This window comes from Eptatretus burgeri, chromosome 13 (genome assembly GCF_056783735.1).
Source record: "Eptatretus burgeri isolate ZD-2024b chromosome 13, Ebu_testis_v1, whole genome shotgun sequence".
NCBI classification, from domain to species: domain Eukaryota; kingdom Metazoa; phylum Chordata; class Myxini; order Myxiniformes; family Myxinidae; genus Eptatretus; species Eptatretus burgeri.
The window spans coordinates 35,909,148-35,922,944 of record NC_140973.1 but is presented as its reverse complement, the minus strand read 5'-3'; the positions used below and the strand labels follow the sequence as shown (position 1 = coordinate 35,922,944).

The window sequence follows — 13,797 nt, the reverse complement described above, 5'->3', positions numbered from 1 at the left end:
TGAAACTGCACCTTTGATCTCAAAGGTCAATAAACTTATCAGGTTTCTAAAATCCTCAATTTTCATTCGATTTACGAGAAATTTGAACAGGATTTTCATGTTTGCTTACTGATTTCAACTACCAATTATTTTTGAGGTCAACATTGGCCAAAAGATCAACATAGGCCAAAGGTCAACAACTTCGGTGAGATTTCTAAAATCCTCAATTTTTAGCCCATTGACTTGAATTTTGAAGAGGATTTGTATATCAGGACACTGAATTCAACCACCAATTATTTTTGAGGTCAACATCAGCCAAAAAGGTCAACAGAGGCCAGATTTCAAAAATTGTCAATTTTAATCCAATTGACTTGACATTTGAAGAGGAGTTGCACATTTGGTCATTGAATTGAACCACCATTTATTGTTAAGGTCAAATATGTTTTATGGATTTTGCAGGTATCGGGCTCTGCACGATGTCTTTTCTTGTTTTATCCTTTGGCTTGTAGTTCAAGGTGGTTACTCACCTTGACGCAACTTGCCATTGCCACCACCTCTTTTTTGAATGTTTTTGGTACTTATATGGTTGTCTTGGATGTTTTCTTCTTCTAGTACTCTTATTTTATTCAATTTGTTTTGCTTTAACTTTGTCTAACTTCCTTGCAGCTTCTTACCTCCAGTGGGGTTTGCTTTAACTTTATGTGCCTTGTTTGGGGTGATTTCCAGAAAAAAAACTTGATTTTAGTGGGTTTTTAAATGCAAAATTTGTCCATTCAGGGCAAATGCCACCATCTTGCCACTCCAAAAGCTCTGGTTAAGTTTTGTCATTGTCATGCTATATATACAAATGCATATATATAATTATGTATATACTGTATATGTATACATACATATATATATATATATATATATATATATATATATATATATATATATATATGTATACACACGACCAGTCAAAAGTTTTAGAACACCCCCATTTTTCCAGTTTGTACTGAAATTCAAACAGTTTAATGTTTCAATGTACTCTGAAATTAAAGCATAGAACAAAGAAACCATTGCAGATAAAAAAGAAATCATGGAATCGTTTTGTTGAACAAAATTTAATCTAAACTTTTGACTCATCAAAGAAGCCACCTTTTGCAAATATAACAGCCGAACATACTCGTGACATTCTTTCGACAATTTAAATCAAATATTGTTCGGAAAGTTCTTCCCAACACTGTTGCAGAAGTTCCCACAAATGTGTTGCACTTGTAGGTTGCTTTGCTTTCACCCTTCTGTCCGGTTCATCCCAAACTAGCTCGATGGGGTTTAAGTCAGGAGACTGTGCTGGCCATTCCATGATTTGAAGCCTCCCGTCTTGTTCTTTTCTTCTGAGGTCGTTCTGATATAGCCTGGATGTATGTTTTGGGTCGTTGTCTTGCTGGAGGATGAACCCGTGACCAACTAGGTGCAGACTAGGGGGTATTGCATGGCGCTGGAAAATGCTGTGGTCACCCTTTTGGTTCAGGGTGTGAGTCACTATGTGCCAGTCGCTGACTCTGGATCCAGAAAAATAGTCGCAGATCATCACGCTTCCTCCTCCATGTTTGACAGTTGGTGTCACACACTGAGGAACCATCCTTTCGCCTACTCGACAGTGTACAAAAACCCTGCGTGATGAACCGAAGATTTCAAATTTTGATTCATCAGTCCATAAAACTTTCTTCCAGTTTTCATCTTCGCACCTATTTTTTATATTATCACCTCAGTTTTCACCGATTTTGCCATCTTAGCAATGGCTTTCTTACTGCCACTCGACCTGCCAAACCTGCAGCTCAAAGTCTTCTCTTCACAATTGAAACGGAGACTTCCTTACATCGACAAGTGGTGAGCTGTGCTTGAAGCTGCTGTCCTGTGAGCAACCTATCACACAAGCTGTTGACTCAAAAACTTGTCTTCTGATTGTGTTGTGGCTTTGGGTCTGCCAGACCTCTTCCTGTCAGAGTTTTCTTCAGTTTCCAAGTGCCTTTTGATGGTGTAGGAAACTACTTACTGAAATGACACCTTGGCTTCTTTGCAATTTCTCCAAAGGAAAGACCAACACTTTTAAGGGTTTTAATGGTCTGTCTGTCTTCCTTTGTTAATTGTTTTTTCTCACCATTATGATAGCAATATCCTACTTCCTGCAGTGCAATATTGTCCAAATAATGCTTCAGAGGGTGTTGCAACACAGTCTGTTCCAACACTGCTTTTATACAGACAGAGGCTTTGTAACTAATCAACAAAAATTGGGACGCCTGTAGGAATTGTTTGATTCAACTTTCAAGGCTTAATTTACTTTCATTGTTGCAGAACAGCTGCAGTTGCTAACCCATTACTTGTTTTTAACAACTCTGAAATTTACATTATTTTTCAGTTTTTGGTAACCTAAACTTTGTTTTTTTAACCTCTGGCAGTTTACTGCTAAGCCTTGTGCCATTTCAGGTTATTCACTGGACTTGAACTGCTTAAGTTTCAGTAATAACTGGAAAAATGGGGGTGTTCTAAAATTTTTAACTGGTAGTGTATGTTTATAAATATGTATATATATATATATATATATATATATATATATATATATATATATATATATATATATATATATATATATATATATATATATATATATATATATATGAATATACCCCAAAGGTGCACCATCTCTTCTCCTTCCACCATTGTTTATAATTTACATTCTCTCCTGGGTTAAAACCTGAGTTTATTTCAGACAATTTATTGGTTCACAAGGAAAATTTGGCAGTATACAAAATAAGGAGAAAAATAAATTCTAAATGTGAGTGCACCTCTATTTCAACCTTTAAGGCAATGGTTATTACCCTCGCCGAAGGATTTGGAGAGGGTATTGCATTTGGGTCCATTTGTCTCTGTCTGTCTGTTTGTTTGTTTGTCCACACAGAACTTTCATGTTTTTCTCCGCAACCGCTCGTAGGATTGAGACGAAATTTTCACCAGTGGTGTGACTACTCATGTCGAATGTTGTAATGATAATTATGACGTCATAGGTTGCGTGGTGTGGCAATCTTGGGTTCCATATTTTGGAAAAACTTAAAAACGTTGGACCTCTGTATCTCTGAAACTGCACCGAGGAAAAATAGAAACTTGGCACATAGCAAGTACTCCTCATGCAGAATGAGTGTGATTTTGGAATGACCTCATAGGTGCCCTCTTTATGACATCATAATTTCAGTATGAAAAATTTTGAGGGCCATCTCGGGATAAAATGGTGCACAGAAAAAAAATTAATGACGTCATTGGTCACGTGATTTGGCAGCCACATTGTCTTTTAAAAAAAAAAAAACCTTCAAAAATCTTCTTCTCTGAAGAGGCTGAACAGATCGAGGTGAAACTTTACATGTATGACTCTGTCCATGAGTAACAAAAGGTTCACACATATGATGTCATAGGTCACATGGTTTGGCAGCCATATTGGATTTACCCAAAAACCCATAAAAATGCACCACTCAAAAGAAGTCATGGCGAGGGTTTGCAATCTCTTATTGCTCTTTTTCTTGTTTCTTGATTGTGACTGGAGGATGTTTAAAAATGTATTTATCAAACTGAACTTCCAGCAACCTGATGGAGTTTGTCACTCGGTAGTTTGTTGATGCTTTCTAAAAATGAGGATGTGTTATAAAGATGTATTAAAGGAAATGTTTTCTTGGTGGCCTGCTATGTTTGTTATGTCACATTATCAAGTGTGGAAATGCTGTTTAATCATTATACTCGATAACGTTAAACTTGTTACTGTTGAAAATAATTTAATGTATTTTTGACAGCAAATATTTTTTTATCTCCCCACCTAAACATCCAACTTCACATTGAGTGGGCTGCAATATCGAGGTGTTGTGTGGGCGGCACAATCTCAGCACTTCAGTCATTCAAGTCTATGCGATTTCCTTCCTTTGCTGTTTATCCCCCACCGAGTTCTTTACAACAACTGTGTCAGTTCAATGATGACTCTCTCAGCTGCCACAACATTTTATGAAACCTTCAGTTTCTGTTTTCGATAAAACTGTTAGTACGAATAGCTGCTTACTATCCCGCTTAAAACTCTTTTAATATAATGAAATATGGATTTTAAAACTAGAGCCAATAAAAGCAGCAGCAATGACAACAACAACATCAACAACAAAAGTTCAGTCGTAAAAACAGGCATAAGGGATTCCGCACCATTTATAATTAACGTACAAAAAGAATACATACCACGTGCATTTCTATGGAAGTACAAATCATGCCAAACTAAACAGCAGGTTCTGGAGAAGCCATATTTGGATCCAAGCCACAGTGTGTGGAAATCTTTATGATGGCAAACACATCAAAAGTCTCATAATAACATTGAATCCTGTGCTGGATAATGCAGATGCCAGCATATGGTGATCCAATATATAATTCCAGGGTTGTTAGCACATATCTGGCTGGGCTGCCCATTCCATTCCAAAGCCATCCTCCCAAATCATGATGACATCGAATATGAATACCTCAAGCATGTCGTGTAATGACCAGTACCAGTCGTGGAACATTGTGCTCCTTAAAGTACAAATTTTCTGGCCAAGTCAGGCACTACCGTCCGACATGGTGTGACTGAGAAAGAGCGGCTCTTGAGTGAAGTCTTGAGTTTGGGCAACATGATGCTATGAGATGATGGTATAAGAAATTGGGACACTTCACGAAGCACATGGAGCTCATATTTAAGAGATAAAAATTTCCAATATAATTAAATCTGGCATTTAAAGTTTAGTGGACGTCAATAATTTGTGAAGTGTTTGGAGTGAAAATGGAGGACAGATTTGTTGCCACCACAATCCTTAAAACATCAATGAAATACAGGAACACAATCCCAAAACTAATCATAAAAAAGACAACTCATGCAGAATACAGTTAATGTGGCCAATTATTCAAATTACAGGGAACCTCCTGTAGATTAATGTTGACCTGAGACCAGCAGTTCCACATATGGTTACCCTATAGACATGGTAGTTTTATTTGTTTGAGGAACATGGCGATTAAAAGAGCTTTCACATCCTTATATGACCATACAATAACTTTTTCAGATGAATATTGCATCTTGGTATCAAGATAAAAGAGAAAGTGACATTTTCTCAGGCTCATTTTAACTCTCCCCAACCTCCACGCCACCACAAAATATCATTCTGCTCTCCTGTACCCACTCCCTGCAAATCCCCTTCCCACCTCCTTTCCATTTAGAAAACGCATCGTGATTATATTTTGGTCATTTGGCCTCTGTGTCATAAACAAGCAACCGTTGACCAAAACCAGAGATGGTAAAGTTATGACAAAAGTGACCCCAAGGCAGATCGCAGCAGTGAAAGTGAATCAATAGACAAATTGAATTATTTTTTAACAATTCTTACTGACCCAGTGAGTGGCCTGTGGAAAGCGCATGGTTCACACAGTGCATTGTTCCCTTTTTTGAAATCTTTGCAATCCTTCAGGTCATATTCACAAAGAGGATAGAATAACAAGAAAACAGAGGCATTATTTACACAAGGCATACGTAACACACAAATACACTCAGTAGAGCCAAAAACATAGCGTCCCATGTGAAGGGACGGCACGCGCTGCCCAAACGACCTCCAAACTTCATACCTGAAATACACAGGACACTTAGTTAGTTTTCAGCGTGACAAATGCGCATTCAAAATTAATTTTCGTCTCATACGGGGTTTTTAGACAATTTGTGCATCATCTCCATGAGCAAGTTTGAAAATCATCGCTCTTGACCTGGAACAAAGTTCATTGTCAGTATTTTCATCACAGAAGCCCAAACCAGACAATATTGTATGATACAGTGTAAGAACAGCCATTCACTCATAACCATGTTATCTTGGAATCAAACATTATTTGTTTTAATCACTAATTCCTGGCAAACAAACCTTCATCAAAGGTTTGTGGTTGTACAGTTTCAAACTTTCAAAGAAGAGTTTCAGGTTAGGAAGATCCATGTTCATAAAAAAAAAAAATGAGAGATCCACAGAGTGGAATATGCAAAAGCACATCAGCTTGAGGTTTTATTTGTAAAGACATTCGGAAAGACAATCATTTCAGCCAGAGATTGGCCTTCAACAGAGGCAAATGCAATCCATCTGTGCTTCTATCTTCAATGCTCTCCTGGAGGGAAAAGTGATGGGCTGTTGCAACTTTTTCATGCTATAATTTGAGAAGTGTTTGCTTGACTTTGATGCATTCCTGAAGGAACGACTGGAAGGAATGAGTTAAAAACTGATTGTTGTACTGGGTGTGCACCATATTTTCAAGCAAATAACCCACCCCCGGTATACCCTGCACCTCGGGAAAAAGTGCTTTAGGAAAATGTCAGGCACGTATATATGGGTATACGCGTACGCTACCTCACACGGGTATACCCTGCATGCTTGGGCTGTATTCAGTTACTATACCAAGTTTCTTGTAGAATGTTCTGCAAGTGGCTTAAGAAGTTAAGCAAGCAATCAATTCAAAACTGTTGATAGGGAATGGCTGGTTTGGCAAGGGCTAGCTATCTGTTTGGAAACTGCCACACAACAGCTTTCCTCTCCACATGATCGGGAGATATGCAATCTCTGTTTCCAGCAGCTGACATGGCTTTGTTGTCAAAGGCTAATGGACGGCTCTTTTAAAATTCAACCGTGGTAAATAACCAATTGACATGAAATAAATGCCTTGAGAAAGCATTGTTGTAATAATTGAAGTTCGCTGAACCGATGTGTTAAAAAACAGCATGGTTTCTGGTACTGATGCTTCCGGAAACCATGCCGCTCATCGATTTGAAATGCATAAACATTCTGAAGGTTGTTGAATTTCATATCATTCCACAAAATCATCGATACCATCATTACAAGTCCCCGCCATACAATGTCTGCCATCGGTATGAGTAAGAGAAAATGTAAAAGTTTCACAACCAATTTCAAACTGATGGTTGACGAAAAAGTGGGCTGATTTCTGGAGAAGAAGAGGACGAGAGTGATAATGACATGGATTTCCACATAAATAGGGTCTATTCAGTTACCAATTGGCGAGCTAGCGTTTGCCAAACCAGCTGTTCTTTATCAACAGTTTTGAATGGAGCACTTACTTGAGTGCTTAAGCCTCTTGGCGAGCGCTCTACAAAAAACTTTGCAACTGAACACACCTGGCCCACATTTGCCAATTGCGAGCTGCTTCAGCTGCTTCACAACACAGAAAATGAGTAATTGGTGGGCCTTATGGAAGATGAGTTATCGGTACCTTAAATAGCTTTGGAATTAGATACACATGTGTAGACAAAATATGCAACAACAACAAAAACAAAAAACAACTGCCTCTTTTTGTATCTCCTTGATAATTTAAATTGGCCCCCTGTGATTATGTCACGTGCCTTTTGGTGAAATACAGTATAACCCTCACATGAGTGAGCTATACCGTGCAGTTGGAATTTTTGGAACTAATTGACCATGTAGCCCATGGTTATTTGCATAAATATATAGTATAACGGAAGGTTTTAGGTCATAAATTTTTTTTAATTGTCCAGGAAGGTTCAAGGTGAAGGGAGGACTCCAATTCTCTCTGTATAAATATTTATTTATCACATTTATCAAAAAACTATACTCGCACTGTTTGGCATAGCACTGCTCTCGGTGGAAGGGGGTATCACAAGTTCTTATAAAATGCTAGTACACAATTTTTGGGGAATTATACTGTGCATACGGATGGTTGTTTGCTTGTTTAAATTAATTTCTGTTTCCAACAAGGTGTATTGTATTGTGGAGCACATTACCCTTCGACGAATATGCAAGGATTATCACTCTGCAAAATGCTTGTTAAAGATGCCAATTCATCCTTGGAAATAAGAGACCTTTGGGTCAATATCATGGCCAATATCCGAGGTGAAGTGCAAATTTGATGTGTGGGTTGAGCGATTGTATATTTGGGTTGTATGAGTTGAGTGTGATTGGTTAGCAACCTTGCTCCTTCTTGACCCTTCCTTATGATTTATAACCACAGTGGTTGTTTTATGAAGCTCGATAAATATAAAATAATGGTTGCCCTTCACAGCCGAAAATGGCCTTTCACTTGAGAGATGTGAACACTTGGGAGCATGAATATCTTTGTAGTGTTGGAGCTGCTGCCCACACTCTTGAGATAGCGAACAGTGTCACCTGGTGTGAAGGAATATCCATGGAGACCAGACCACTTGCTATCCGCAAGTTTAAGGCAGGAATAAAGGAATTTGACCAGGTGTGGCAGACACAGTAGGACTCGCCCATCCTTTGCAAAAGACACAGTAGGTATCTTTAACGTCCACCGGATAATGGCGGCAAAACGGAACTTGGCTTAATGGCTATCGTTGAATGGCGCACTTTGTGATACAATGCGAAGGACCAATCCTAAAGTTTCGAGTTGGGCCGATAATCAAACTCAGACTAGACAGCTCAAAGTTAAATGTGATACCTTTGTACCATTGGATGGCTCAATAAATAGTAAGCTTCCAAGAGCAAATCATATCAGATATAAATCTCAATACAACCTATTATGTTTTATGATAACCGGCAAAAGATTACAGAATTTGAGCAGCATTTTAATAATTGGCACCAAAAATTTCGCTTTCAGATTTACGAAAACCGAAAATAATTCAGAAATCGGGAAAATTAAAAACTTAAATTAGATGGTTCCCATTAAAGTTTATGTGATAATTATAGGCATGACAAAATAAACGAGAAAAGAATGATCTATCTGTAATTGTAAGAGATGCTCTTATAAACTCAAACACATTCCAGCCCATGGATAAGTCAAAAAAAAACTTCAATCCGAGATGTAAATGAGGGTGTGTTTAACTTCTGCACAAGATACAATTTACTTGCAGGGTTAGAATAATTCATGAGAGTGATACATTTTGTAAAGTCCAGCACAACACCAATTACTTTTAGGTTTATAGAAATATATTTCTTGTTACTTTGCCACTGGGGAGATGTTAAACGAATATACTTTGCCTTCGGCTTTTAAAAATTCACCATTGCCACGTGTGTAACTTGGCAAGGTTTCCTGAGGCAAGGGGGAAATATGACATGGTGCACTATGTTTGATCTGTTCAGATCATTCCTTGAGATATCACAAAAGAATGGCCTCTGGCTGTGTGTACTCATTAGCAAATTTCACCAAATGAAGGCACAAAGATTTTCGCGATGTTAAACTTGACAATCGGCTCATACTTGCGTTATTCTTTATTACCAATGCTTATGCAAAGCCTCTGATAAATATTTACTTTAGAAAGATTTTTTAAAAGTTTTTCTACATTATAGGGTGATCGTGAAACCCTTCAATTGACATTTCCTTAACAAAGCAGATCCTGAGCAAACTCGGGAGTTTACCGAACACCTTACACAACACAGACTTTAGAAACAAGGATGTGGGTGGGGGATGCAAGCAGCAAGTAAAATGCTGTAATATTTGTCCAAGTACGAAACTACGAAATGGAAAGGTTTTGAAAGTGCCATGTCAAAAAGGGAATTTGTGTTCTACCATGTTCAAGTATATGTATGTATACATATACATATATATATATATATATATATATATATATATATATATATATATATATATATATATATATATATATATAAAAAATACATATATATATATATATATAATATATATATATATATGTATTTTTATATATATATGTATATGTATATATATATATATATATATATATATATATATATATATATATATATATATATATATATATATATATATATATATAATATATATATGTATTTTTTTATATGTATATGTATATATATATATATATATATATATATATATATATATATATATATATATATATATATGTATACCTAATTAACACAGCACCCCACCCCGCCCCCCCTCTCTTCCTGTTTGCAGACAAGTACACATGCACATTATGTCATACAATTGCCCATCCATCTGCTTGGCATACTCGAGCTGCATCACTCTCTGCTGATCTGGAATTGATTAGACGCTGGTCTGATAAATGCAACATGTTCTTCAATCCTGTAAAATCTCACCGTCTCATCCTGTCGCCCTGGAAGGATCGTAAAACTTACCCACCTATCTATTTCCATGGTCAGCCACTGTAAAAGGTTCAGTATTTTGAACGTCTTTGTTCACCATGAGCAATGACCTCTCCTGTGCCAACCACAAAACAAAACTGGCATCCAAAGCCAACTGAAGACTGGGTATATTCCATCAATACAAGTCTTTTTTGGAAAAACAGAGCCACACACAGTCTATAAGGACTTTGTCTATAGCTCAATGGAGTACTGCTCTCCCCTATGGGTTGTCACCCCCGCATTATATGTATCGCTCATGGATTCTGTGGAATCGAAAGCTCTCAAAATTATTGAACACTCCCATGATGAGGCCAAAGCACAAGGTCTGTTGCTTTCACATTGCAGGCAAGTCAGTGGTCTCTGTTTTTTTTTTTTTACTGCCCCTTCGCCAATGTTGCTCCCTCTGCTCTCTATCCTCCGACCATCCCCAGAAACAACAAGATGCACACATTCTTCCCGTAACTCCCTTCTGTTTAAATTTCCAAAATTCATGTTGACTACACACCTCAACTCCTTTCTTCCTCGGTTTTCCAATCTATGGAACCATCTTCCAGAGGTCATTTTCCCCACTCTTCTCCCAGGGCTTCAAGGAGGCTTCAACCGCTACCCCATGTTAATTTTCTTCTCGTCTTCCCTTTATAAGGGGTGAGGTCCGATGGCACCAAGCTTCTTCCGTGTCTTGACTACGAAACTCCTCCACATTGCTCTGTCCTTTGCCAACTCTCTCCACTCAACAACCACCCCGACCTTACTGATATCCCTCCTTACACAATTCTCTGGTCAAAACACAGTCTACCTCCTTTCCTCCTACCTTGCTCGCTCAACCGAGCTGCTTTTTTTCTTTCCCCATCCTCTCTTCCCCCATCTGCACCAAGTGTCCAACCCACTTCAGCCAGCATTTCACCAATCTCATCAAGCTAGTCTGCACACCATTCTCCTCCCTCAGTTCACCTCCTTCTATCCACCATCTACACTCATGCAATACTCCGGATCCAGTTGTTCTCACAAACCTACAGCCTCTGTTGTCTCTTTGTCAGTGCCACCATCTCCAGACCGTAAAGGGAGGTCGGCATTACACCCGACATCAGAACCTTCCCTTTCAATTTCCTTGATATCTTTCGGTCTGTCATTACTTCCTCCACCCTCTTCCACACATTAGTACCCATCTGAATCCTCATCCACACCTCTGCCTCAGACTTACCATCCCTGGTCACTGTTCCTCCCAGATATTCAAACCTATTTCCTTGTCTGATCTCCTTCCCCTCTAACCTGATATTCAATTATTCTCTATGCTGCCCGACCCACATCACCTCAGTCTTGTCCATACTCATCTTCATCCCATGTATCTCAAATGCCTCCTTCCACTCCCCCAATACTTTCTGCTTTTCTTGCTCACTCCCCACCACAACAGCCATATCATCCGCATACAGAATCCTCCCCATACCTTCCCGCTTTCACCTTCCTGATGACCAGCTCCATCACAATGACAAACATGAGTGGTCCGAGAGTGCTTCCCGGCCTGAAACCAATGTTCATGCTGAACTACTCAGACATGCCAGGACAAACCAAAACTCTTCCCTTCATTCCCTTGTCCATCCCTTACACCAACCTAACTTCTGCATCTGGCACTCCCACCCATCTCAGTGTCACCATCACTATCTCCCTTGGGACAGTGTCAGCGGCCTTCTCCAGGTCCCCTGATCCTAATGCCATCTCACCTTGCACCTCAAACCTCTTTTCCACCAGCTATCTCAGCACGAACATCCCATCCATCATCCCCCACCCTTTCTAAACCTCTATTGCTCTTCTCCAATCTCAATCTCCACCCTCTTTCTTATCCTCCCATCCAGAATCCTCTCCAGCACCTTCATTACATGGTGAAGGAGTGTAATGCCCCTGTACTTCCCTGGATATCGAACATCTCTTTTCCCTTCCATATCAGCACAATTAACCCTGTCCTCCAATCCTCTGGAATTGAACCTTCTCTCATACATCGATTCAACAACCTCTCCATCAAACTGACTCCAACTATTCCCGCTGCAATTATAATTTCTGACCACACCTCATCAATGCCTGGCGCTCTTCTCTTCTTCATCCCTTTCAATGCCGTCTGTACTCCCTCCTCTGTGATCTCCACCAACTCCATTTTCCCCTCTACACCTCACGGTAGCTCAAGCTCGCCATTGCTTCCTTCCTAGTTCAACAGCTCTTTGAAATATCCTTCCCACACCTACAATACTACCTCCCTCTCTGTCACTAGCCTCCCACCATCAGCATTAATCACCACTCCCCCCCCACCCATGTCCTGACCATCCTCATCCCCATCACAAGCCAATTTATATTTCATCTTCCTCCCACCACCCTCTTCCAAGTTGTTGTACACCTACTCTTCCATATAATTCCTCACCTTATCCACAGCTATCCTTGCTGCTGTTTAATTCTGCCCATACAGGTGCAGCAACCTCGCATCCAGCTGCTTCCTCCTATCCTTGATCTTCTCCATCCTCTTTAAAACCTCCTTCTTTTCACCAACTGCCTTCGCTACCTCCTCTGTCCACCATACCTGGTTTCTATCTTTCTTTCTTTCTACACACTTTCCTGATGTCTTTCCACACAAGAGTTCTGTTTTCTTTTTTCGGTAGTTTCAGAAACCCATAAACACCTCTCTATGCTTCTTCCACTCCTCCTCCAAACCTTCCATTTTGTGTTAAGTTGATTATACCTGGCCCTCATGCTCTCTTTGTATTCCATGATGATGTTTCCCCAACACTTCCCCCACCGAAGAATCGACCGACCCCTGCTCTTAACCTCCCTCCTTTTCATCATCCATACCACCAACACCACAAGCTTATGCTGGGTAGCAACATACTCTCCTAACACTGCCTTACAATCCGTAACACTCCACAGCTGTCGCTTCCTTACAACCACTAAATCCAATTCTGTTCTATGTTGTCCACTCCTATAGGTAATCTTGTGGCTTTCCCACTTTTGAAAGAATGAACCAGATCTGGCTATCCCATTCCTCACTATCAGCTTCACCAGCTCATGACCATCTCTATTCTTCCTTCCCCAACCAAATTTACCAAGACATTCCTTTTCACCCGTCTCCACTACTCCTACGTGCGCGTCAAAGTCCCCCACAATGTACAGCATCACCTCCAGCTCAACTATTCCCATAATCCTCTCCAGTCTGTCCATGAATTCCTGCTTCTCCACCCCAGTCCTTCTCGTCTGTGGCCCATATTCTGACACACCACACATCATTTGCCTCTGTATCACCAACGATGCCACAATTATCCCTCCTTTCCATCTTTCCACTCTGACCACCTGCTTGCTGATCTCTTCCGAAACTATTATTGCCACACCATTACTCTTTCCCTCCCCAACTGTGTGCAACAGCTTGTATCCTTCTACCAACCACCTTGCCTTGTCTCCCTTCCTTCTGGTCTCCTGCACACCCAACACTTCCAACCTCCTTATCTGCATAATCTCCACCACTTCAACTCCTCTCCCCACATTGATCCCACATTCAAACTACTGAGCTGGACCTCGTTTCTGAACCATTGCCCACCTGACAGAGCGAGTACCATCTTGGATAATTTGGGACATTCAGCTCATCAATTAGCAGCGCTGTCCTGTCTGACCTGCTGGACCTACTATCCTAGCCTGTTATAATCCTGTGTGG

General features: G+C 39.8%; 1 protein-coding gene across 1 annotated transcript in view; it reads right to left on the bottom strand.

The window, feature by feature from the left end:
* Positions 1 to 4,179: 4,179 nt before the first annotated feature.
* The window catches only part of LOC147014234 (contactin-4-like), a 588,183-nt gene continuing 578,565 nt past the window's right edge, over positions 4,180 to 13,797 (bottom strand). Inside the window, exon 23 of the mRNA XM_085852006.1 lies at positions 4,180 to 5,631. Coding sequence (XP_085708132.1) covers positions 5,525 to 5,631 — 107 coding nt within the window. The 3' untranslated portion in view covers positions 4,180 to 5,524. The remainder of the gene's footprint in view (positions 5,632 to 13,797) is intronic.